Source organism: Fistularia commersonii, chromosome 15 (genome assembly GCF_037954325.1).
Source record: "Fistularia commersonii isolate RoL2024-O1a breed Wild chromosome 15, RoL_Fcom_v1.0, whole genome shotgun sequence".
Classification (NCBI taxonomy): domain Eukaryota; kingdom Metazoa; phylum Chordata; class Actinopteri; order Syngnathiformes; family Fistulariidae; genus Fistularia; species Fistularia commersonii.
In genome coordinates, this window is record NC_141298.1 from 13,909,599 (window position 1) to 13,937,075 (window position 27,477).

Genomic DNA, 27,477 nt, shown 5'->3' on the forward strand with positions numbered 1-27,477 from the left:
TGTCTTTTTCAGTTACATGATTGTATTCAAACAATTCATTTCTTTTTTTTTTGTCTATGAATGTAATTCTGAAAGACAATGATCCAATACACATTTTTAACTGTCTTAATACATTTTTTGTGTGTGTCTTGTAACTTGCTCCACGATGGGGTCTGGTTTTACAAAGCACATTCCTAGAAGAGCTCACATTGCAGACATGAGCAAGTTTTTTAAACCGACTGATGTTTCCTTACACAGCTGCTTTAAATGGAGCATTTGAGGTTCATAGTAAATTGTTGGGAAATATCTTTATTTTAATCTAAAAAGCTATAAAACTCCTTTTTTCAGTCAGGGAGGTTAAACTTTGCAAGCAGGAATGATGTCCTCACATTTATGTCTGAGCTAAGCAGCATGGCTAACCTGTCATTTACATGTCTGCAGCAAGTATCTGTTCTGTGATACCATACAAAAAAATCTTAATACATAAAATTGTTCTGAACCAGAAGAGCATATCAATATCAAGGTATGCTTCTCTGTATCTTCTTCTCCTTTCGGCTTTACGCTTCAGGGGTCACCTCAGCGAATGAACTGTCTCCGTCTAACCCCATTCTCTGTATCCTGTCTCACACCAACTACCTTCTTATCCTCTCTCACTCCGTCCATAAATCTTCTCTTTGGTCTTCCTCTAGACCTCCTGCCTCTATATATAATGAATAATAACTGCAGTGAGAATAAACATCCTCAATTACGCGAGTGCAGAGTTGAATAGCATTTAATGGTCAGTAGTTGTAGGTACTTAAAAAGGCATTTATAAATATGACTTATAACCAAATGTCTAGTGGAGGTCTAGGTGACTGTGCAGGTTCAGGTATCCAGTCCACGCGCCTCCTCAAAGACTCCCATCGGTCAGATCAATATTTGTTGTAGCTGTTTTCATGGCAATCAGCCGGATTGCTTTGCAAAACTAGTAACCAGCAAGTCAAATAAATGTTTTTTCTTCACACCTGAGGGTTGAAGGCCAGAAGTGGGTGGTGCCGGGTGGGCTTGGGCCTGCAGGCGCTGAACGGCCTGACTCCTACCAAAACCCGACAGAATAATGAGACCAAGCAAGTTATGTCATAGGAAAAAAAAAAAAATTGTAATGTTATATAACCAGGTGGCGCACTCCCCTCCCCCTCTTCTCCCTGCTCCCTCCCTCACGCTGGAGACTCACGGTGCTTCTGAAGTGTCTCCCGCAGCAGGGAACATGTGCTGCCGGGGAACGGCCACGCCTCCCGCCGCCCGACTCACATGTCGCCGCACACATTTCGCCGGCTCCTCCGCCGGCTTCCGACGCGTCCTGACGGGGGGGAAGGAGGGGTGGGTGTCTGGGGACAAACTGTATAGGCTTTTCTTACATCACACTTCTGGAACATGGCAATGATATACATAGAGTTTAGAAAGTGCGTGTGTATGATTAACTATATGCGAATATGCATTTTTAAAGTGTGTCTGTGTGTGTGTCTGTGTGTGTGTGTGTTATATGTATACGCTATATGTGCACGTATGATTTATGTATGTGTGTGATATTTATGGATGTGTGTATGATTAATGTATAAAGTGTGTTTGTGCGTGTGTGTGTTCTATGTGTACTATATATGTGTGTGTATGATATATGTCTAGTATGTGAGAATGTGAGAAAGATGTATAATACGTGTGTGTGTGTGTGTGTGTGAGTGAGAGAGAGAGAGATATAGAGATGTAGAATACCTACATGTTCGCCTGCTATATGCATCATATATATATGTATATATATATGTATGATATATAATGCGTGTGTTTAAAACGTTGTCTACAAGTAAGATGACAGCTTTAGTAAAGATTTGCATGCTTAATAGATTTTGGGCTCTGTATCATGAGGATGCCCAGCCGATGTTGATGAAGAGGCAGGAGGATTCATCTTCACAGTGACGTTTTTTATTATCCCCCCCCATTCACAGGCAATCAAAACACATCTTCCACATAGCAGTGATGAATAACAAGTGTCCCTGAAAGATGTGACTGGCATCCAAAGCAAGGCGATTTTCACATTCCTTATACAGCTCCTCAGTGGAAATCCTCTTCAAATTGATCACCAAATTCAAGTGAACGAAATAAGCGTTTCCCACGATGTCTTCTGAGGCAGCATGTGTGTGGACCAGCCAGCTCTATCGTCACGACAACTGTGGAATATGAAATGGAGGCCCAGCTGAGGATGTGAGTGGAACTATTTTTTTTTCTTAACCTTGGTCGTTCTGAGGCTTCTTCTTAACTAATCTTGTCAATTGTTATCGAAGGCTTTTACATAATATTGTGCATGAAGAGTTTAATCGGGCATTATGTTGTTAAAAGATGGGATGAGAACACCAGTTGTGCAACATTCAACATGCTTTTCCTGAATGTCTTGAATGTGGATGACTGAGAATTCTGACAGACGTCTTGCTGATCACAATAGGTAACCCCCTCACACACACACACACACACACACACACACACACACATACGCGCACACAGTCACACTAAAAAGCACTGAGAGCGTTTTATGGTCAATTGCTTCTGAAGGTTCCCTGTCTCATATCCCCTATGAAGACAGATGATAAGTGAAGGCTGCAGACGGTGCATATAATAAAAGAGGCATTCAAGAGCTTTGCACTATTAGAAAATCTGATAAGCGGTTATCTAAACCAATTATCAGCCATTACGATTGAGTAACTGATAATGCGAAAAGTGTCTAATTTCAAAACAACTCTATCACAGATCTATGGCATTTTTATTTTTATGTTTTCTGTAAGTTGTCCAAGGATTTGTTTTAATGATTTAAAGTTATTGCGGGGATGTAACTCAGAAACTAAAGAAGTGACTAAAACAAAAAAAAAATATATATAAATGTATTTATTTTATGTATTTATTACTCCGAGTCAGCATTGGACACACACGCACACACAAAACGAACGTATTCTACAAGCTGACATATTCGTTCAAATGGTGCAATGAATGTTTCATTTTGTTGTCAAAGTTTTAGCGCAAGTTTTTAATCGATTTTAATGAACGTGGTGAAGTTTTTGCATTCACATTTCTTAAACAATAAAGACGTCGTAGTCTTATCTTGTCACATTGTTTGGGTCCGGCGCCAGTAGTCGTCAAAATTACCACGGTACTATAACGCTCCGCACCAGCAACATACGCACTCCCTCACGTGGACTGTCTGACGTCACTGCTTAAACACGTGTCCCGGCACGGGATTGGCCGAGGCGCCGTTAATATGTCAACTCCGAGCCGCTCGGCGCGCTGATTCGTGAATATGCAATGAGAGGGCGGGGCTACGCAAATAGCCATCATGGACGCTTCGAATCGCTAGTTCGAGACTGGCCGTGTTCCTGAGCGCAGAACTTCCCGGTTCTGGAGCGGCTCCGCCGTTCGCGACTTTAACAATGGCTGGGTTTTTGTTTGCACGTGTTTTTAATTTTTTTCTAAATGACTGTCGTTGACGTTTGTGAGCGTTTCCTGGCTTATTTATGTTCTTCAGAGTGGATGTCCGGAGGGATGACTGCCGCCCGGGCGGGAGGTGCGGGGCTTTATTTCCCAGCCACTAGAAGTGAGCTGTCCCCTCTTACCCAGTAGTGAAACACTGACAGGTGAGGAAAGTGCTTATATTACTAGTTTCTATAAACTTTTTTTTTTCGTTTGACTAGTTGGCATAACACTAGTCTTTGTTATTTTCATGATTATTATGATGATGCTTTTGATAATGTGTTTTTTTTTTTTTTTTTTTTTTTTCGGAATGTAACATTGGAAGTGAGCGGTCGCTGCAGGTTTATTTCCCCACCGAGCCGCGCCGGTGGTGTATTACATAATAGTGTGTAGGGGTGGGTGGGACTGCACAGTCTGCCAAGGACCATCTTATCAAGTCCTTGTGCAGCAGCCCTCATGTGCGTGTGCACGCTGCCTTGTTTACACGGGGGTGGGGGGAGAACATGCACACGCCTCTGCCCCCTACCCACTACCCACTACCCACTACCCACTGCACATCAGCATTCTTCATCTCACTACGCATTCATGCAGGCATGGGTCCAAAATGAACTTGGCCCCAATGGGCCACAAGTGTTATGTGGGCTTATTTATCAATGTTACACAATATATTGTCACAAATTTGGGTAATAATCCTCTCAACCAGCAGTTTTCCTGATGCTAAACAATGAAATTTGATGTGTTAAATACTAAACTCTTGAAGCTATAGCAACTTCATTGTAAAAATCATGTGTTATCTTAGCACAATTTGACCTTTAAGGACGGCGTTTACGTAAACTCTCGAGAATCTGGCTAGATGTTTTTCGAATCCCAGAGGGAAATTAACTTGTCATAGCAACCAATTGAATTCACACGTCATGAGATGTAGCATAGGAGTAAAAACAAAAACGTTTACTGTATATGTAAATATGCTGAGTGAGATGGATATACTGTGTATATATACACAGAATGGCATGATACAATACATATATACAGAATGAGATTGATAAGTTCGAGAAAATAAACTCACAATTTTGAAATATATGTATGAAGTTTATATATAACAGCGATGTTAGGGTATGTTGCCATGGAGTGCAGGATGTATTGGAGGCCCCCCAGTGTAGTTTTCAGCTCGCAGCATCTGTTTGTCTTTAATTTCCCTGAAAATTCAAAGTAACACTCAAATCATTTCATGGACTCCAGTCAATGGCAATCAGGGGTAATGCTCAGCTCTGGAAATATAAATGTGTATATATATGAATATTAGTGAAAACATTGGTAGACGGATGCTGGAACTGGAGCTGCCAGGCAGTAGGTCTAGAGGCTGTCTATAAACATTAGTTTCGTCACACTGTCGCTCAGAAAAGGTTATTCACGGTAATAATGAAGCAATTTCAGTTAATAATTAAACATTTCAACCACCAGCTGATCAGTGATGTGTCTGTTGCTATCCAGGACCATTTTGCATCAGCTTTGCATTTATGCGTTTTTATATATTTTTTACACCAGATTGTGTCATCTGATGTCACAACTGGAAATTACTCTAACTGTTTTGCTTTACACTCATTGCCGGCACTGTACTTTTGCCACTCCATAACATGGTAAGGATGCTTCAAGGAGGGGATCACTGGACATCCTATATTTCAGGTTGACACCCTAAATTAGACAATGAGCAAAGAGACATTTTTACATTTGGTCGAATTTCATCGAGAGCAAAAATAGGATAAAGGAAATGCCCTATTGTTTTGTGAAAACTACTGAATTGTGTAAAAAGAAAGACAGGAAAGGATTCGGGTATATGAACCCTTGCGGTGCAGAATTCGGTGCGAAGATTCAAGGAATGCCGATGAATTTCCCTTTTAAAGGGCGGACCTTGAAAGCCTGTCACCTCAACACCGATGGTCTCTGTCCCCTCAGACATCACCGCATAAAGACCCCTTGTTCATTGACAGCTAATAGAATCCCAAGGGCACAGGATCACTTTTGAATGCACAGCAATACATGGCTACATTCCAAAATACTACTGAACAGAAAGCCTAAAGTTATCCAGTTCCCAAAGCGCTATATCTGAGCCATAACGGCTCCGAGATCAGACCATTTTGCAGTAAAAATACTGGCCAGTGTTTAGATTTCTCTCATTTCCTCGGATGTCGGTATTTAATATCTGTGCTCTCGGGCCAGATAGTGTGAAACCACATCCAGCGCACATTACAATGACATGGCTGCAGAAGAGGAGGGTGGGCTCCAGACCCCTCCCCAATAGAGAATGTGCGAGACAACAAAGACTCCATCCTGTTGCAAAGCCTCACCCACGTGTTTACAGGAAGAAAAGAACATTTGGCAATTTGTAGGCTTCATCAATCCTAAATGTCTTTCAACTGTTGGAAAATCAGTATATTACAATTCCAAGCGATTTTAGACATTGGTTTGTTTCCATATTTTATTTTCTGTAGCGTCCCAAACTTTTTCTGACAATTTCCTTCAAAATAATCCGTGGATTATAATTCTGTGGATAATCTGCGAAAATATGTTACCCTCCGATAAGGCAAGGAAATGATGCGAGTCAGTCAGAACTAAGAACAAGACAAATTGTCTTTTATTAATTCATTTTCATTCCTTTGTTCCTTTATCAATTCTCCTCTTATCTCCCGAAAGAAATCAAGGAATCAAAGAGAACCAGTGCAACTGTTTTTTTTCATTTGAACAAAACAATGTATTGTTCAGTAATATGGTGTATATGATATTTATCAGTTTACATGGATAATGCTGGTTGGGGAGTTTAGTCTGATATGTCAATTACTGCATATCACTTCTCCATGTCGTAAGGGCCCGTTTCCGATCAGACAGGATATTTTAAGTTGATGGATATTTACAAGTGTTTCCAGAAACACTGATTAATGAGGAAACACAACAGAGCAGGAAAGCTCTCACATGTATAATTCAAATGGATCAGACTATTTAGAGTCAGTCAGTCTGAAGTACATTATGTTATCATTTAGATGAAACAATGCTTCAGGTCAATGTCCACCAACACTTTGTGATTATTATTATACGACGAAAGCCACAAAATCCAGTAGTATCAAGATGCCATTTTGAAGAAATCTTGGACCAAGTGTGCTGGACACAAAACTGAAATATTTTGAAGAAAGCTGTGCAAGTGCACCTATACGTTTAAAAAGAGTCCACTACTAAAACCCTACTTGTTCCCTATTCAAATTCACTAGTGCTGTAAAGACACCATGCATGATTACATCACCCTGGTTTAGTTACGCTTCTCTCTGTCCGCTCAGATCTGTTCAATTGATATTATTCTTGTTGATAATACTTCCAATTCTATGAAATTAAAAATGCGTACACCAGCCAGGTTTCACCTTCTGACTGCTGAAATAAAGACCTCAGTGATTTGCGTCTGTAACTAAACTGTCCCCCTCTGATTTTCATATAAACTCCTGGTTATTTTTGCTTGATGGAGAACATTTCGGTGAGGTTTCTTAAGAATTTTACTTTGTTGCTAATGCAGATATTTTTTGTTTGTTTGTTTGTTTATAAGTTACAAATACAAATTGGCTAATTGAGAAATTAAATCTCAGACCTGATTTTGCAAACAAGTTTGTATCTTGTTGTTTTTCGGGGGTGTAATTTCTTTACATATTAGTTAATCAGAGAAATTAACTGGAAATTTAATTTTGCTCGAAAAATTCAACCGGCCTCTACCAGTCTCTGTCTCTTGACCTCACACAAAATTATATTACATCAACAGTCAAGAGTATAACATGACCTGGGGTGATAGCAAAACAAAAGTAATCTGATAAAGACTCACATTTCTTTTCCAACTTCAGAGTACACAGAAACACGTTGAATGTCAGGTATTTTTACAGCATGTTCGTATGTCATCGGCTTATTACCTCATTACGGGCATGTGACAGCTACCTACAGCACTGACTGGAATGACTGCACGATTGTATCTCCGGATCCAAACCAGACCCCGTCATATATCCTTTTTTTCTCCTTTTTCTGTCCTGGAGGGACAAACAAGCCTTGTTTCTGTCTAAGGATCTATTTTTGATGTGTTGTCTTAGAACAGGGTGCTCCATGTGACTCAGAGGATGTTCAGCTACCCTCCCCAGTATTAAATTAGATGCCTATAGCCAAGTATAGCCAAACTAATGGAATCTGTTGTCAGCACATCACATTAAACACATTGTACTATAAAACAATGCAGTCATATATCTTTTCTATTCCCTGCGAGAACGCCAGGGTCCGCACATCACGGCTCTGCGGTCATATGATCGGTAGTAGATACAGCATGTGTAACTTTAAATTATTACGCAGGCCTGGAGGGCTGTAGGGGTTTGTTTGCAATTCACATGATAAGTGAGGAAAAGATGTCTTTTTTTTAATATGAAATATTGTTGAAAATATTGGTGTTATTAATATCCATGCAGGCAAGACAGAATTGTACGCGATCAGGGTTGCCACAGTGGTTTTTTTTTTTTTTTGTTTTCCTACAAATACAAAATATCTGTTGTAAAATATTGGCGTTGTTAATATCCATGAAGGTAAAGACGGAAATGTATGCATTCAGGGTTGCGACGGTGGTGCCATGATTGGCGCTTCTGCACAATCACATCGAGGTTCCTGGTTTGATTCCGAATCTCTGCGTTCACCCCTGTGTGGGTTTCCTCTTGGTTCTATGGTTTTCCTTCCACAATCCCAAAAATTGCAGGTTTCTTGGAGACACTAAAATGGTTAAATGAGTAAAGAGTTTGTCTCTGTACATGGCTCTGTGATCGACTGGCAACTGGTCCAGGAACACCCAGCTGGGATAGGTTCCAGCCCCCCTGTGACCCTGATTGCAGGGTAAGCTATATAGATAATGAATTTCCACTATCACACTGGTCCCATCAGACGGATGATTAGTAACTTGATTCCCAAGATAACTGTCCATCTATTTCTTCTTCTGGGCCTGTCAATAATATTGACTGCAACAGGCAATAAAATGCAAACATTTCTGAAACTTTGAAACTAAAGCTGCGTATCGCCTGATAAAAACACTTAAATATGCATCCACCGGTCATTATAGCATGACCTAGTTGCCTCATTATTTTCATCCCCTTAGTAGCATTCAATGAGTTCTTAGTGAGCAAACTACAGATTTATGTAATCTAAGCCAAATTTAACAATATACCAATATACCACAATGTAATGTTCATTTTCCCTGCATAAAAGATTGTAACAGTTCCATGTGTTAATAGTGTCAAGGTAAATAATGTGATTGTATCGCAGTTATTGGGTAATGGTAGGAATTTTGACTGAAGCATTTTGGGAAAAGGTGAAACTATTATTGAAAAAGAAAAAGAAAATCAGCATCACACCTTCTATGTTTTAAGGTCTGGAATGCCAAAAGAACAAGGGTATTTTGGGGAGCGGGGTCCCCGGAGCGCCTCGAAGAATGCCAAGGATAAAAGTAACAGCGCCACCCTGCGAGCCTCACAGGCCGGAGCCCAGAGAGAGACGCCTGGATTGGGGGACATGGGCAAACGCATGGTGCGCTGTGACTCGGAGAAGGACTCTGAAAAGGACTCGGGGTTCTCAGGTGAGCAAAAGGCCGATGCGGAGTTCTCATTCAGCTCTCAACTTCAGACAATGTGAAGACTTGTGGTTTTTCCAAAATGTGCTGGACAATAATGAAGGACTTTCTTTCCTAGTTTTGAGGAAAAAAAAAATCAGCTATCTGCAATCTAACAGAAGCAGTTACAAATGATCTGATAATGTTTTTCTTCCAATGGTTCCCCTTAATATGAAATATGAGTTATAGTCCATTTGCCAGTATTGATAGGCTGTTACCGTAAGTACTGTGCCTAGACTTGTTAAGCATGTTTGGGAGTCAAACAACTAAACCAAAAGCGTAAATTTGCCAGCTTCAATTTAACTGTTGCTGTCGTAGATGTACAAATACAACTTTATTTACCCATGAGCTTGGAGTGGGATGTTGCTATTCAGACTGAAAAAAGTGAAAAAAAAAATGTAACATCAGGCCAGGCATATAAAACAAAAAAAAAAAAAGAAAACCAAACAAAAAAAACTCCAGAATTATATATTTTAACATGACGTTTGTCTCACAATAACATGTAAAATAATGCTCACAAACAAAGTTTCAGTCTGCATTCTGAATGTATTTACAGATGTTTGCAGAGGGCACTGTGATCTGTAGTGAGAGCAGGGAGCAGGCGGAGGGATGAGCTGAAAAGGAGAGGAACGAAGGATAGCAGCAGCAAGACAGAATTTGTTTGTGAAAGAGAGGGACTCGAGTGGAACGGTGAGGCTGCAGGGAGTGGAGATAAAGAAGGTGGAGGATTTTGAGTACCTGTGGTCAACGGTCCAGTGCCATGGAGAGTGTGGAGAAGAGGTGAAGAAACATGCAGAGAAAAGTGTTAGTTGTGATGAAAGAATATCACCCAGAATGAAAGGAAAGGTGGAAAAGACGGCGGTGAAAACAGCACTGTTGACAGATGTAGAGACACTGAAGAAACGACAGGGGGTGGAGGCAGCAGAGAAGAAGATGCTGAGGTTGGATAGGCTCAGGAATGAGTCCGTCAGAGGGACAGCACATGTTAGATGTTCTGGAGATTAAGTCGCTGAGATGGTTTGAGCATGTTCACAGGAAGACCTGAGAGGAGATTTTTAGATGGAGGGAAAATGAGTTGGTGTGTGAGAAGAGAATACAGAGTGCAGGGTGAGATGGAGGCAGATGATAGGGTTTGGTGACCCCCTGAGGAAGAAGAAGATTATCAAGTGAGCATTCATACTTTTACCACTGTTTTACAAACATTGACTCCAAGTCACCCACACAGCACAAGATGTGAATTCTGACTTCATCCACTGTTCATCCACATTCTTATTTATCTTTCACCAGTTCTCCTCAGGGGTTGCCACTATCTACTCTTGAACTATATGCAAATATGCTTATTTGATTAGATAATGTCTAGATAAAACATTTGTAAAAATAAAATAAGATAGATAGTTGAACATCATAGGTATTAGATAAATATCAAATTTTAAAACTGAAGCATACAAAAATATCAGAAAATATGAAAAAAATAAAAAAATTATTGAATGTTACTAGCAGGTGACAACAGCTACTTACAGCAGCAACAACTATGGGTGTATGGATGGATGGATGAATGGATTAATGAATGATATAATGCTCTTAACTTGCCAAATTGGGGAACTTCTCGCTCGTCCCCTACGTCTCTTCCTCTTCCCTGTCTCACGTCTCAGGCTCCGACTCCGTGCACACTGACGTGGATGATCGGCGGAGCAGTGTGAGCGGACGTCACAGGGAGAGCGGCAAAAGCTTGAAAATCAGCAACGCCTTGAGCAGCGGCAGCCACCGAATGCCCCCCTATGAGGAGCTCACACACATCTATGTCATCAAAAACTTGATGGTTAAGCCGGTGAGCTACTAGGGTTCCACATATTCCATTCTGTTACATAAAAAACTGATTCAAGTGAAGAAAATAAACATGTTACTTTCCCCATTGAGAGGTTGAATAAAAGATGCTTTATTACATTATTACACAACGTTCACATGTGCATTTTAAAGTCTGCACTAATCTAAATAAGTGTGCTACTCCTACTTCAGGAATAAGCTGCAAAGTCAGCTGCTTTAACTTCTAATAGAATTTGAATTAATCAATTTTAAGCAACAAACAAAAACAAGCATGACTTCAATGTGAGTTTAATGAATTAATATTTCTGATATAAAAGGCTCTTATTCAGTCTCTAAGTCATTTACATGTTTTTTGTCGGTGCAAGTTACAGCCCAAGTATAACCACATTCATTTTGCCTTCAGTAATACATCATATCATAGACATATAATCATTAAAGGTGAATAACCATCATTACCTGCTAAGTTACGTTTTATCTGTTCAGGAATTTTGTGTTTCTTTATGGCTCCCGTTCGTCAGGTGTGATCAGCACAATTCATGTTTGAATTCCCAAATAATATAAGTTCAATGGTATAAGTTCTTTGATAATGTGAAAGAAAACTAAACAGTTCCTACCCATTTACCCTTGTGGGAGATTTTAGTTGCTAACATCGTCACATTTTGGACACAGCTACATCATTCATGAACTCATCCAACCGTCAGCATCACACATGCTAATATCCCTCCTGATTAATGAAAGCGATTCCTAGCCTTAGTTGTCAGTTTGTTTCCTACTGCCCATCCTTTTGTGACTTTAACCTGCTTCCTGTCCTCTGCTCTTCCCTTTCTTCCGGCCCCTCGTTGCTGCTAAAACCCACTCGCAACCTCCCGACGGAGCAGTCTGGACCAGAGCAGCTTCTGCATGGCCCCATGGCATGGGCTGGAGGTTGGTACGGCCATACCGGCGCCAAAGCAACCCCTCCGCTCCTGCTGATACAACAGCCGGGGATGGCCGCCCCGTCTTCATCCACCCCGACCTCATCATCCGGTCCGTCGACACCACAAGTCAAGAAAGGAGGCGGCCAGAGCCGAACGAAGAGTTCCTACCTGCCTATCCTCAACTCCTACCCCCGCATCGCCCCTCATCCGAGGAAGGAAAGCCTGGAGGGCGCGGGGGCCCCATGGGTAAACGGGGCGAAGGAGAACGGCAGCGAAGGCCAAAGCCAGAGTAAGAGAGTGTGCACGGAGGAGGAGAAGAGGGAGGCCGTGTCCACGAGCAGCCAGAAAGAAGCCAGAATCAACTTGCAGTCCAAAGGCAATTCATTCAGCTCCTCCAGCCTCCCCAAGCCCCATCAGCAGAGCTCGGGATCCGACAGCGTGGGTTCCCCATCCATCTCCAGCTCTCAGACACCGTCACCGCCTTCCTCATCCGACACCCCTTCCTCCTCCTCGTCCTCTCCCTCCTCCTCCACGGCCCACAGCCCCTACCACTCTGTCCCGGACTGCTCGTCGAGCCGCCAGCGCCGTTTCCTGAACACAGCAGAGATCCTGAACCAGTCCGGCCTGCTGGCCATCACGCTCCGCACCAAGGAGCTGCTCAAGCAGAACGCCGCCACCGAGCGAGAGATCGCCCAGCTCCGGCAGCACACCCACCTCCTGTGCCAGGTTGCCCAGGCGGGCCACAGCGGCGGCCACAAAGCCGCCGACGGCCTCAACAAACTCCTCCAGGTCATGAGCGAGTCGGGCTCTTACCCGAAGCTCGATCTGCACCCGCAGCGGGGGTCGGCCAGCGGCGGCGGCAGCGGCAGCGACCAGCAAAGCAGGATCCAAAGTGAGGAGGCCCAGAAGAAAGACATCAGAAAAACACACAGCAACAACCAACCGCAAAAACTGGTGTCTTCGTACAGCGTAGACGATGGAACATCTCCCCCGTCTCCGCTGTTTGCCCCCTCGCCGGAGCCGGAGGACGGGAGGTACGGGGACTCTCTCTCGGGGTCTGCGCCGGAGCCTGGCGGCAGACAGAGGGTCACTAACAGAGACGTGTGTGATATCACCATGTTGCCAGAGAGCTCCACCCACGACCTGCTCTAGCTCCGTGGACGTGTAAACTGAAAGTTACAGAAATTACAGAGTGCGGTTGAAATGATATCAGTGGTATATTTTCCTATTCGTAAATCCATATGTCCGTTCTCTATAATATCTTTGCCTTTTCTGGACACACCTGTCCTTCAGACAACAAGAAGCACGCACACACACACACACAACTCACAAGCTGTTTACACAATGATACACACGTCACGTACTGTAATGTTTTCTACCACTCAGGTCTGTCGTGGAGATCCTCAGCAATATAATGTTAACAAGCCGTTGCTTTTGTGTTTCCTCTAAGATTGGAGAGAAACTCTCAATGGATGGTTTATCAGATCCAGCATGTCATCCGGAGTCAGTGTGAGTTCAACCCAGGAAGGGTTAAGTTACCTTTGTTCAAAATATACTGATATGTCATGTTACAAGGTTATACTGTGCAGAGTAAAATGAATACAACATGGTCTTTGACATCCTCTGGAGACCTCGGCCAAAAGAGAGAATTATTTGATTCCCTTTTGACAATAATTTCGGAGAGAAATTTCAGTGATCTCACAGTTAGAAATATAATCTGCAATGATGCGTTCTCTGCCTGATTCTCTCATATTATAGTTTCAATATTTTTAGCATAATTTTCTTCTCTTTTTTTGACTTATTGGTGCTTTTAATGTAATTTCTTGCCAATTTTTTTTTTTAAATGTTCTTAGAATAAGTGAATTCCATGGCAGGGATAAAGAATTGCTAATAACAAAAACGAAATGCTAAATTAAACCAAAATATTTTCATTCGGGAAGAAATGCAATAACTAAGATAAAAAGATAAATAAATACTTTTAAACAAAACAAACAAAAAATAAAATTGGTTATATAAATACATATTTTATTTTTTTACTATTATTTTTCTAGTACAACATAGTAAATAAAGGTCTTACTGTAAACAAAAATTTCCAGATGAAAGGAACAGAACAGAACAGAACAACAGAACAGAACAGAACTATTTCAAACACAGTTCTGCAGTCAAATGGCCATTTTTCCTATATTTTCTCAAGGCAGTTTTATTAAAATTCCACCAGTGGAATAGCTGATGGTCGTGTGTCGGGATGACACTCTCCCTTTCCTGAGACTCCAAACCACATAACAACAATAAAAAGCCACAGTTCTTACTGTTACTGTACAGACTGGTTCAACGTCAGCGTGCAACTAATCCAGCATTATCCAGGTTAGCAATATGGCCGCAAAACTGCTCATTCAACAGATTAATGCCCTTTAATTAATGTAAGAAATGTTGAAAATGTGTGTATCTGTTACATAAATTTTCATTTTACACACACGTTGTTATATCAGTATAAATGTAGTAGTAATGTCATTTAGATGATTAACTTAGGACTGATGTAAATAACTCCTTTTGATGGCGTGGAAGATATTACTTGTGGCCAGTCCAGAAAGGAAAGTGCATATTAATCACCTAAGATCAATCATTCATACATACATTCATTCATGATCTATACCAGTTGTCGTGCACACAGGGACGTGGGTGTGCTGGTGCTAATCCCAGTTGAGGCTGTCAAATCAGCATAAATCATCGTTTTCGCTGATCCTCATCGTCATCATTTACAACGCCGTTTTGTATTTCCATGATCGGCCGCAAGAAACGCGCAGTCGTGCTCATACAGGAGATCATCCATACAAAAAAACCCGATGTTTCTGTTAAGTACAAACCAAAGTCAGTTGTGAAGGCAGAAAAAAAAAACCATACGGAGCAGTTTGTAGAAGATCACACGGTTTTAACTCACCGAAACCTGTTTACTGCAGGCCAGCATGGAGTTTCATCTGTACCTCATTATTACTTTCCTCAGCTGTGGATGGATATCTTCTTGCCTGACAGGACTTGAATGCAAGGTTCCGTTCTGCAAATTTCAAACTTACACACAGGATAGAAAAAGGACATTTCTACAGGTTATGTTTGTTCTATTGGCTTGTCGAGCAGTGCATTACCGGTAATTACTTCAATTAAATATTTTTCCACAACATCATCTTCTGACTGTTTGAAGAATGTGTTTGTGTGTTGTGCCTGTGTGTGTGTGTGTGTGTGTGTGTGGACTTTGGATGATTTCATTAAATAATTTCACTGGTTTTAAAGTGCCGTCAGCCCTGATTTTTTTTTCTTTTTCTGTTTAATAAACTGAGTGCAAACCCACACGGCGTGTTTTAGGTGGAAAGGTTTACAGATTTTTAAAGAAAAAAAAGCTATCCAGAATTACCTCTTGTTTCTGAATTAAAAACAGGCTCATGTCAGAGTCAATGGAGCTCCTACAAATTCTCGGAAACAAAATGTAATTGATGGAATCAACTGACAGATTTCGAAAGAAATATATGAAATACAGGAAGAAATGTACCTTTTGCATCTAAAATAACTAAAACAAAGTGATGGAGAAAGGATAATGTAATCAAATAAATAAATGGAAACCAGCTCCAAATTGGCAAAATAAACTGATAAAATAAAATTTCCCACTCAATGGATGTAGAATAAAATAAATAAAATGATGATAAAGTCAAGTAAATACAAATCACCAGGTAACTCATGCAACTTTAGCCATTAGCTGTTAACATGTCTGCCGCTAGATGGCAGTGCAGATCCGTGTTTATGGGCACTTTTTAAGGACACCAAATACATTATCAGTGAACATATATTTGCCTGAATCATGCAAAGCACGGCTTGTAACTCTTTCGAACGCTGTTGGTGCACATTGAAGTACAATGTGACTTGTGGAACTAGAGAATAAAAGCAAAAAAAAAAAAAAACAAGTAGATGATACAGTTGAAATGTTATGTCGCTAAACTATATATTTTTGTAGCCTATACTTGTAAAATAAGCACAAGCCAGGCTTTCTAGAAATAATTTTATCCACTTATTCCTCTACATCTGGACTTTAAATCTCTGATATTGCATTATGTGTTGTAATAAGCGAGTATAATTTAAATCACATAAAATATATGTAAGCAAGCACAGCATGCTGACGAGTGGGCATCAAACAGTTTAAAATCCTTTATCCTGGTGTTCTCAAAAAAATGTGTTTTTCCTGCTGTCTGACCTGCACGGTGACTCAGCAAAGTGTTCTTCTTGACGGATGAGTTAAAGGCTGTTGAACACTGATGTGCGTGCAACAAGAACACATAAGAAAAAACAAAAAACAAATATTCTCTACCCTTATCAGTTACCTCCCATCGAGAGTTCGGTTATTTGTTTAGTAATAGTATTTGCACTTTTGAAGAGTTTAAAGTATGCGTTGTATTTACTGATTCTTTTTACTTCGATTGTGGTTAATTTCAAAGGGAACATTGTTTTTCTCACGCCAGCGAAGTTCACAGCAACCAGAAAGCTCTTTCAACAATAGTTTCAGCATGTGTCACCTGGAAATGCCTCTGTTCTATTTACTAAGGAAACACAGGAAAAAGGAAATGAAGATAAATATACCTTATCAGCCCAGCAAACAGGTGAAAGTGCCACCCCAATGTTTATTTCAGCTGTCAGTATATGCCGACTAAAACGTGTTCCCAATCAAATCCATTTCAGGATTGGTTTGATGTCAAATAAGGACATTTAAAGAACGGTACCTTCCACAAATGAGAAAAGTCAAAATGATGTATTTATTCAGTTTATTTTGTAAATAAGTCATTTTAGAATCAGAAAATGATAAAAAGAAGCACAATCAACAATTTCATGGCTTTGCGCCTTTTAACACACACACACACATTAAATACACAATTTATCGTAATAAAGTAACAATTTGTCAGATAGCGGCAGTGTATCAAAGGAAAAAGTTGCACCACATACCTGAAAATATTTGTATATTTCTGTAATAGTTATGCATTGCACTGATTTCCTTCATTATATCATTTTATCCTAAATTCTGCCTCTTTGAATTACATTTTCCTTTTTATGATCTTTGGCATTAAGCAAGCAGGATTTAATAAATTTATTGCCACGAGGACTTGCGTTTTCATCATCAATTGCAGTTTCTTTTAATGAAAATGAATAAAAATGTAATGGGTCAAGATTGCTACCTACTCATTTAGAAGTTCAATGCATCATATTCATTATCATAGATTTAAATACAGAGTTATGCGGCTCATTAAAAAAGCATTAAAAGTCATTAAATACATTTTTCTAAAATCAAGGCCTTAAATAGCATTAAAAATCATCAAATGAAATGTCTAGAGGCATTAAAATTTTCAACACACTTGATGGGAAAAGGCATTGTTATTCAGAATTTATTTTGATGAGTTTAAATGAACATTTTAATAATTTCAATCGGAATTGTGTGATGATCGATAATTGACAGGGCGCAACCCTTTAATTGGCGATTGCTTATGTCCGCGTTTCCGACTGCAAAAGGACAAAGTTACGATGCCAGACTCTGAGGGTGGCGACTGAGCGGAGAGTCGTGTTATTTTCAACTTAAGTGGATGAAGGACTGAAGCTAGTTAAAGCCCGCCGGCGAAAGAAGAAGCATTTTGTAGTATATGCAAAAGAAAAAACTTAAACTTTGCACACTGGGCATCATCGGGTTTAAATCGCAGATGCGATCAAATGGTCATAAATCGGCGAAAGGCAGGCGACAGTTGACTGTGGCAGATTTGTTTGCAGGGACCAGCAAAGCAACTGCTCCCCTCGCCGACACATCTGCTGCTGCTGCTCCGACCGCCGCCGGCTTTAAGGACCGGCGACCTGCGGGGAAGTGCTCTGGTGTCTGAACAGTGCTGCGCAGCACCACTCATATCCCACAAACCTAGGTGTCTCTAAGCTTTTTCAGGCAATGTCCCCCGTCTGTGATATTGCTTTGATAAAATCTTTTACATTTGAAAAGGACAAACTTCCTCAGGGAAGTGGAGACTTGCAACATGACTGAACAAACAGTTGAGGCCCAGGGACTAGTTTGGGAACATCTCCACAAGCTCCGACCTGGTCACAATGTGCTTTTACCAAAGACCCACTGACTACTGTAGCCTCAGCCAGGACAAATTACAGGATGTACCTCCATGAAGAGAGGCTAAAAAAGAAAAGCACTGGCGAACGAGCTGGAAGCACTGAGAAAGAAAAAGGCTGTGCGAACTTGCTGAAAATATTGTAGGCAGTGCACTCATTGCTCCAATGATCACCATGTCAAGTACTCTATGAAGATACAAGGACGAATGCCTTGAACTGAAAAGCTTTGAGAAAGAGTTGGATCAAAAAGGCAACAAACCAAGAAATACACACTAATAATCATACATGCATTAAAAAGTATTAAATTAGATTAACTGATACACGCAGAAACCCTGAAACAGAAGGTCACACACTTAAAAGTTTGCTTTGGATAATTTGCCAACAAAGGATCAATGCCATAGTGGGTAAATGGAAAATGTTTCTGAAAATGAAGAAAACTCAGCCATGAATATAACATGGCTTAAAATGGGTAATATACACCTGTCTGCTAACACACACTCTGCTATTTGACAAACAAATGTGAAGGTGTGTCTTGTACACTGCCCTGCTGATATTCTAGGAAACTTGGAACAATGTTTGTGGTTTCTAGTGGAGTTAATTAGGATCCTGTGCTTTCAGGGAACCTTTACATGAATCAGCAGAATCATTATGAGGCTTATTTTTCCTCTGGTCTCCGTCGCCTAAAGCAGGAACAGGAAGAGCAGTAGCAGCGACAGCAGTAATAGAATAGCTCGGACAGTCCGCTGGACGATCGTGTCGCCTCTTGGGTTTCTTCTCCCTTCACGTGCTCTTGATGCACGGTGTTGCAGCCTTTGTCCTCCGTTACATTTGCTTGGAATGTTTGATTTGCTTTGTCGTTACTTTTGAACGTCCTGGAAAGACGTTTGACGCGAAGCTTCTCAATCTCTCCCAGCATCTGCGACTTGAGTTGTTGCAGCTCTTCGTATTTTTCATCCACCGATATGCGGTTCCTCTCCCGCTCATCGTCACAAGGAATCGTGAGTCCTTGTCCTGGTGTCGTCTCCACTGGTTCTCTCTCTCTTTGTATCCAAGTTCTCTTGACAAAATGATTGATTTCCTTTAGTCTCCTCTCCAGGTTGTGTCTCATTTCTTTGCCCCTGAGCTTCATCTTATCGATCTCTTTCCTCTCTGTTTTTGTATCCCTCCAGATCTTTTTCAAGAAATCTTTATCCAAAATTTTGTTGTCGATCTTCTCCTCTTGATTATATATCGAATTAGACGGGCCGACGATCTTTTCATTTTCCGAGCCTGTTCCCAGAGGGGGTGCCAGGCAAAGGTCTTGTTCTTTTCTTATGACGCTTTCAGGTCTTCTTGCGAGATCGCACTCGTCTTCCTCAGACTTTGCCCAACATTCAGATTCTCCCGGCAGAACTGTGATGTCTGCAGAAGGACCGACTTTCTCATATGTTTTTTGTTCAATCATCACTTTTGGCATCACTCTAGGTCCTGGCAGTGGTTCTGTTGATACATTTTCAGTTTGTATGGCTTTGTCAGACGTTAAAGATGCAACAGGTTTCTTCTCCCTTTGCATCACGTTGCAATAAGCAATGATCATTTGGGTATTTTTCTCAAACTCAAAACACTTTTGTTCCAATATTTTATTGAACTGTATAATTTCTGCAATTTTAGTCTCAGATTTTCTTAAATTCTTCTGAAAGTCTTCATATACTCTTTTACTGAGCTCTTCAAGTCGAGCCATCATTGATTTCATCACAGTTGGCAGCTGGTCTGGTCGAGCCCCGAATTCTTTCCATTTGATTCTTTCACTTACAGGTTGACGGCTTGACTCGAATTGTTCTTCGAAATTGTCTTCTTTCTCAGTATCGAACATGTTCTCCAATTCCCTAGTCTGTGTTATGCTACTTTTGCTCAATATATCAACATCTTCTCTATCGTGTTTCTGTGAAGCCTTCAATTGGTCGTAATCCTCTTGCGCCAAAAGGACCTCTGTCCTTTTAATCTGTATATTTTGTCCCCCTCTCACTGAACGTGACGACAAAACTGTCAGACTGTCTTTTTCTCTCCGGATCTGGTCAATATGCACTGATATTTGCTCAGTTTTCTGATCAAGACTCCCAAGATTTTGTTTCAACCCAGTCCATAACCTGTGAACCTCTTCATACATTTTTTCTAGTTTGGATATATTTTCTTTGTTTTCCTCCTGTATCCTGTTAAAAAGCTGTTTGAGTTTTGTTTTAATAGTGTCAGTGGATATTGTATGAGTCAAGACCTCATGATCTTTCATTTTGCCCAGAGAATGGAAGTCTTCCATCTTTTTCTTCTGGTTCTCAAGATTTTGTCCTTCCGCACAAATAATATTTTTCAATGAAAAAAGGTTTTCTTTCTCAGCATTGATACTTTCCATAGCAGCGTTAACCTCCTCTTTCTTTTGTTCGAGTTCAAGACTAAAATATTCAAGTTTTTCCTTTTCCTCAAATAAACTATTGATCTTAGATAGAAGTTCTTTAGCATGTTTTGAGGAACCGTCCTCTTTGCTTACTACTGATTTTTCTTTCACACCTGTGATGATTTTCTCAATGTCATTCATTTGAGTCTGAAGCCTACCAATCAGGAGTTTGACGTTGGTCTTCTCATTTTGTATGTCATCAAACAGACTGTCGATTTGCTCTTTCTTTTCCTTCAGCTCAGAGTTGGTCACTTCCAACCTTTGTTTCTCATCTTCGAAACGTTTCTTGTCACTGTTGAGTTCATCGTGTTGTGTCTTGATGGCTTCCTGCATAGTCTTCAATTGCAGGTGCACTTCATTTGCCAACTCTTTCTCTCTGTCTAGTTCTTCTTTCTGTTTTGACAGCTCTTCTTTCAGTGATGGTTGCTCTGATAAAAAGGCTACCTTTTTGGTCTCCATGGTTGGTGCCTCCTTGACCATGCCGGAGAGCAAATCTCTGAGACTCTCTTTTTCGCTTTCAAAGAGTTTGATGTTATGTGAGACCTGCTCTGTCAGCTGATCAAGGGCAACACATTTCAGATTTAGTTCACGGCATGATTGGTGCACACCTTCATTGGTTCCTTGCAGTTTGACCATTTTGTTGTGAATATCTTCCTGCATCTTGTCATTGAGTTGTCTGAATTTAGATTTCAGAGTGTCCAGGGATAGTAATTTGCTCACCAGCTGATCTTCTCTGATTTGAAGCTGCGACGCCAGTTTGATTGTCTCTCCCTTGTCTTGGTCAAGCATTTGTCTCTCTTTTTGAACGACCTCTTTCATCATAGTTAGGGTATCCTTCTCTGCAGTGATTCCATTCAGGGCATTGTCAAGCTGTGCTTTCCTATCATCAAGATTGTTCCTGAAAAGCTCCAGTTCCTCTCTTTCTGCTTGCAGACCGTCCATAGCCCCTTGAAGTTCTTCGGTTTTTCTTGCAACTTCATCATCCTTGCACTCGAGTTCTTGTTGTTTCAAGGAGAGTACCGACATGATTTTCTCCATGTCATTCATTTGAGTCTGAAGCCTACCAGTCAGAAGTTTGACGTTGGTCTTCTCATTTTGTATGTCATCAAACAGACTGTCGATTTGCTCTTTCTTTTCCTTCAGCTCAGAGTTGGTCACTTCCAACCTTCGTTTCTCATCTTCGAGACGTTTCTTGTCCCTGTTGAGGTCATCGTGTTGTGTCTTGATGTCTTCCTTTGTTGTCCTCAATTGCATGCGCTCTTTATTTACCATCACTTTGTCTCTATCTAGATCCTCTTTCTGTCTTAACAGGTCTGCTTTTAATGCTTTTTGCTGTGACAAAAAGTCTGCCTTTTTCTTCTCCAAGGTTTGAACCTCCTTGGCCATACCCGAGAGCAAGTCATTGAGATTGACTTTTTCCCTTTCAAGGAGTTCGATGTTATGTGAGACCTGCTCTGTCAACTGATCTAGGGCAACACATTTCAGATTTAGTTCACGGCATGATTGGTGCACACCTTCATTGGTTCCTTGCAGTTTGACCATTTTGTTGTGAATATCTTCCTGCATCTTGTCATTGAGTTGTCTGAATTTAGATTTCAGAGTGTCCAGGGATAGTAATTTGCTCACCAGCTGATCTTCTTTGATTTGAAGCTGCGACGCCAGTTTGATTGTCTCTCCCTTGTCTTGGTCAAGCATTTGTCTCTCTTTTTGAACGACCTCTTTCATCATAGTTAGGGTATCCTTCTCTGCAGTGATTCCATTCAGGGCATTGTCAAGCTGTGCTTTCCTATCATCAAGATTGTTCCTGAAAAGCTCCAGTTCCTCTCTTTCTGCTTGTAGACCGTCCATAGCCCCCTGAAGTTCTTCGGTTTTTCTTGCAACTTCATCATCCTTGCACTCGAGTTCTTGTTGTTTCAAGGAGAGTACCGACATGATTTTCTCCATGTCATTCATTTGATTCTGAAGCCTACCAGTCAGAAGTTTGACGTTGGTCTTCTCATTTTGTATGTCATCAAACAGACTGTCGATTTGCTCTTTCTTTTCCTTCAGCTCAGAGTTGGTCACTTCCAACCTTCGTTTCTCATCTTCGAAACGTTTCTTGTCTCTGTTAAGTTCATCGTGTTGTGTCTTGATGGCTTCCTGCATAGTCTTCAATTGCAGGTGCACTTCATTTGCCAACTCTTTCTCTCTGTCTAGTTCTTCTTTCTGTTTTGACAGCTCTTCTTTCAGTGATGGTTGCTCTGATAAAAAGGCTGCCTTTTTGGTCTCCATGGTTGGTGCCTCCTTGACCATGCCGGAGAGCAAATCTCTGAGACTCTCTTTTTCGCTTTCAAAGAGTTTGATGTTATGTGAGACCTGCTCTGTCAACTGATCTAGGGCAACACATTTCAGATTTAGTTCACGGCATGATTGGTGCACACCTTCATTGGTTCCTTGCAGTTTGACCATTTTGTTGTGAATATCTTCCTGCATCTTGTCATTGAGTTGTCTGAATTTAGATTTCAGAGTGTCCAGGGATAGTAATTTGCTCACCAGCTGATCTTCTCTGATTTGAAGCTGCGACGCCAGTTTGATTGTCTCTCCCTTGTCTTGGTCAAGCATTTGTCTCTCTTTTTGAACGACCTCTTTCATCATAGTTAGGGTATCCTTCTCTGCAGTGATTCCATTCAGGGCATTGTCAAGCTGTGCTTTCCTATCATCAAGATTGTTCCTGAAAAGCTCCAGTTCCTCTCTTTCTGCTTGCAGACCGTCCATAGCCCCTTGAAGTTCTTCGGTTTTTCTTGCAACTTCATCATCCTTGCACTCGAGTTCTTGTTGTTTCAAGGAGAGTACCGACATGATTTTCTCCATGTCATTCATTTGAGTCTGAAGCCTACCAGTCAGAAGTTTGACGTTGGTCTTCTCATTTTGTATGTCATCAAACAGACTGTCGATTTGCTCTTTCTTTTCCTTCAGCTCAGAGTTGGTCACTTCCAACCTTCGTTTCTCATCTTCGAGACGTTTCTTGTCCCTGTTGAGGTCATCGTGTTGTGTCTTGATGTCTTCCTTTGTTGTCCTCAATTGCATGCGCTCTTTATTTACCATCACTTTGTCTCTATCTAGATCCTCTTTCTGTCTTAACAGGTCTGCTTTTAATGCTTTTTGCTGTGACAAAAAGTCTGCCTTTTTCTTCTCCAAGGTTTGAACCTCCTTGGCCATACCCGAGAGCAAGTCATTGAGATTGGCTTTTTCCCTTTCAAGGAGTTCGATGTTATGTGAGACCTGCTCTGTCAACTGATCTAGGGCAACACATTTCAGATTTAGTTCACGGCATGATTGGTGCACACCTTCATTGGTTCCTTGCAGTTTGACCATTTTGTTGTGAATATCTTCCTGCATCTTGTCATTGAGTTGTCTGAATTTAGATTTCAGAGTGTCCAGGGATAGTAATTTGCTCACCAGCTGATCTTCTCTGATTTGAAGCTGCGACGCCAGTTTGATTGTCTCTCCCTTGTCTTGGTCAAGCATTTGTCTCTCTTTTTGAACGACCTCTTTCATCATAGTTAGGGTATCCTTCTCTGCAGTGATTCCATTCAGGGCATTGTCAAGCTGTGCTTTCCTATCATCAAGATTGTTCCTGAAAAGCTCCAGTTCCTCTCTTTCTGCTTGCAGACCGTCCATAGCCCCTTGAAGTTCTTCGGTTTTTCTTGCAACTTCATCATCCTTGCACTCGAGTTCTTGTTGTTTCAAGGAGAGTACCGACATGATTTTCTCCATGTCATTCATTTGAGTCTGAAGCCTACCAGTCAGAAGTTTGACGTTGGTCTTCTCATTTTGTATGTCATCAAACAGACTGTCGATTTGCTCTTTCTTTTCCTTCAGCTCAGAGTTGGTCACTTCCAACCTTCGTTTCTCATCTTCGAAACGTTTCTTGTCTCTGTTAAGTTCATCGTGTTGTGTCTTGATGGCTTCCTGCATAGTCTTCAATTGCAGGTGCACTTCATTTGCCAACTCTTTCTCTCTGTCTAGTTCTTCTTTCTGTTTTGACAGCTCTTCTTTCAGTGATGGTTGCTCTGATAAAAAGGCTACCTTTTTGGTCTCCATGGTTGGTGCCTCCTTGACCATGCCGGAGAGCAAATCTCTGAGACTCTCTTTTTCGCTTTCAAAGAGTTTGATGTTATGTGAGACCTGCTCTGTCAACTGATCTAGGGCAACACATTTCAGATTTAGTTCACGGCATGATTGGTGCACACCTTCATTGGTTCCTTGCAGTTTGACCATTTTGTTGTGAATATCTTCCTGCATCTTGTCATTGAGTTGTCTGAATTTAGATTTCAGAGTGTCCAGGGATAGTAATTTGCTCACCAGCTGATCTTCTCTGATTTGAAGCTGCGACGCCAGTTTGATTGTCTCTCCCTTGTCTTGGTCAAGCATTTGTCTCTCTTTTTGAACGACCTCTTTCATCATAGTTAGGGTATCCTTCTCTGCAGTGATTCCATTCAGGGCATTGTCAAGCTGTGCTTTCCTATCATCAAGATTGTTCCTGAAAAGCTCCAGTTCCTCTCTTTCTGCTTGCAGACCGTCCATAGCCCCTTGAAGTTCTTCGGTTTTTCTTGCAACTTCATCATCCTTGCACTCGAGTTCTTGTTGTTTCAAGGAGAGTACCGACATGATTTTCTCCATGTCATTCATTTGAGTCTGAAGCCTACCAGTCAGAAGTTTGACGTTGGTCTTCTCATTTTGTATGTCATCAAACAGACTGTCGATTTGCTCTTTCTTTTCCTTCAGCTCAGAGTTGGTCACTTCCAACCTTCGTTTCTCATCTTCGAGACGTTTCTTGTCCCTGTTGAGGTCATCGTGTTGTGTCTTGATGTCTTCCTTTGTTGTCCTCAATTGCATGCGCTCTTTATTTACCATCACTTTGTCTCTATCTAGATCCTCTTTCTGTCTTAACAGGTCTGCTTTTAATGCTTTTTGCTGTGACAAAAAGTCTGCCTTTTTCTTCTCCAAGGTTTGAACCTCCTTGGCCATACCCGAGAGCAAGTCATTGAGATTGGCTTTTTCCCTTTCAAGGAGTTCGATGTTATGTGAGACCTGCTCTGTCAACTGATCTAGGGCAACACATTTCAGATTTAGTTCACGGCATGATTGGTGCACACCTTCATTGGTTCCTTGCAGTTTGACCATTTTGTTGTGAATATCTTCCTGCATCTTGTCATTGAGTTGTCTGAATTTAGATTTCAGAGTGTCCAGGGATAGTAATTTGCTCACCAGCTGATCTTCTCTGATTTGAAGCTGCGACGCCAGTTTGATTGTCTCTCCCTTGTCTTGGTCAAGCATTTGTCTCTCTTTTTGAACGACCTCTTTCATCATAGTTAGGGTATCCTTCTCTGCAGTGATTCCATTCAGGGCATTGTCAAGCTGTGCTTTCCTATCATCAAGATTGTTCCTGAAAAGCTCCAGTTCCTCTCTTTCTGCTTGTAGACCGTCCATAGCCCCCTGAAGTTCTTCGGTTTTTCTTGCAACTTCATCATCCTTGCACTCGAGTTCTTGTTGTTTCAAGGAGAGTACCGACATGATTTTCTCCATGTCATTCATTTGATTCTGAAGCCTACCAGTCAGAAGTTTGACGTTGGTCTTCTCATTTTGTATGTCATCAAACAGACTGTCGATTTGCTCTTTCTTTTCCTTCAGCTCAGAGTTGGTCACTTCCAACCTTCGTTTCTCATCTTCGAAACGTTTCTTGTCTCTGTTAAGTTCATCGTGTTGTGTCTTGATGGCTTCCTGCATAGTCTTCAATTGCAGGTGCACTTCATTTGCCAACTCTTTCTCTCTGTCTAGTTCTTCTTTCTGTTTTGACAGCTCTTCTTTCAGTGATGGTTGCTCTGATAAAAAGGCTGCCTTTTTGGTCTCCATGGTTGGTGCCTCCTTGACCATGCCGGAGAGCAAATCTCTGAGACTCTCTTTTTCGCTTTCAAAGAGTTTGATGTTATGTGAGACCTGCTCTGTCAACTGATCTAGGGCAACACATTTCAGATTTAGTTCACGGCATGATTGGTGCACACCTTCATTGGTTCCTTGCAGTTTGACCATTTTGTTGTGAATATCTTCCTGCATCTTGTCATTGAGTTGTCTGAATTTAGATTTCAGAGTGTCCAGGGATAGTAATTTGCTCACCAGCTGATCTTCTCTGATTTGAAGCTGCGACGCCAGTTTGATTGTCTCTCCCTTGTCTTGGTCAAGCATTTGTCTCTCTTTTTGAACGACCTCTTTCATCATAGTTAGGGTATCCCTCTCTGCAGTGATTCCATTCAGGGCATTGTCAAGCTGTGCTTTCCTATCATCAAGATTGTTCCTGAAAAGCTCCAGTTCCTCTCTTTCTGCTTGCAGACCGTCCAAAGCCCCTTGAAGTTCTTCGGTTTTTCTTGCAACTTCATCATCCTTGCACTCGAGTTCTTGTTGTTTCAAGGAGAGTACCGACATGATTTTCTCCATGTCATTCATTTGAGTCTGAAGCCTACCAGTCAGAAGTTTGACGTTGGTCTTCTCATTTTGTATGTCATCAAACAGACTGTCGATTTGCTCTTTCTTTTCCTTCAGCTCAGAGTTGGTCACTTCCAACCTTCGTTTCTCATCTTCGAGACGTTTCTTGTCCCTGTTGAGGTCATCGTGTTGTGTCTTGATGTCTTCCTTTGTTGTCCTCAATTGCATGCGCTCTTTATTTACCATCACTTTGTCTCTATCTAAATCCTCTTTCTGTCTTAACAGGTCTGCTTTTAATGCTTTTTGCTGTGAAGAAAAGTCTGCCTTTTTCTTCTCCAAGGTTTGAACCTCCTTGGCCATACCCGAGAGCAAGTCATTGAGATTGGCTTTTTCCCTTTCAAGGAGTTCGATGTTATGTGAGACCTGCTCTGTCAACTGATCTAGGGCAACACATTTCAGATTTAGTTCACGACATGATTGGTGCACACCTTCATTGGTTCCTTGCAGTTTGACCATTTTGTTGTGAATATCTTCCTGCATCTTGTCATTGAGTTGTCTGAATTTAGATTTCAGAGTGTCCA

General features: G+C 41.2%; 2 protein-coding genes across 6 annotated transcripts in view; one reads left to right on the forward strand and one right to left on the reverse strand.

The window, feature by feature from the left end:
• Window positions 1–1,970: 1,970 nt before the first annotated feature.
• LOC147226632 (CLOCK-interacting pacemaker-like) lies at window positions 1,971–15,158 on the forward strand. Of its 5 annotated transcripts, XM_086160267.1 has the most exons (6): window positions 1,971–2,214; window positions 2,350–2,452; window positions 3,524–3,632; window positions 8,895–9,100; window positions 10,786–10,961; window positions 11,836–15,158. In XM_086160267.1, the coding sequence occupies exons 4-6, from the start codon at window positions 8,902–8,904 to the stop codon at window positions 13,024–13,026; spliced, it is 1,566 nt and encodes a 521-aa protein (XP_086016393.1). In that variant the 5' UTR covers window positions 1,971–2,214; window positions 2,350–2,452; window positions 3,524–3,632; window positions 8,895–8,901; the 3' UTR covers window positions 13,027–15,158. The 5 variants fall into 5 exon arrangements, with proteins under 5 accessions (XP_086016393.1, XP_086016392.1, XP_086016394.1 ...); XM_086160266.1 differs by having other exon boundaries at window positions 1,971–2,452; XM_086160268.1 differs by lacking the exon at window positions 2,350–2,452.
• Window positions 15,159–16,662: 1,504 nt separating this feature from the next.
• The window catches only part of LOC147226633 (uncharacterized), a 47,377-nt gene continuing 36,562 nt past the window's right edge, over window positions 16,663–27,477 (reverse strand). The window contains exon 15 of the mRNA XM_086160399.1: window positions 16,663–27,202. Within this exon, the coding sequence (XP_086016525.1) occupies window positions 18,662–27,202 (8,541 nt within the window). The 3' untranslated portion in view covers window positions 16,663–18,661. The remainder of the gene's footprint in view (window positions 27,203–27,477) is intronic.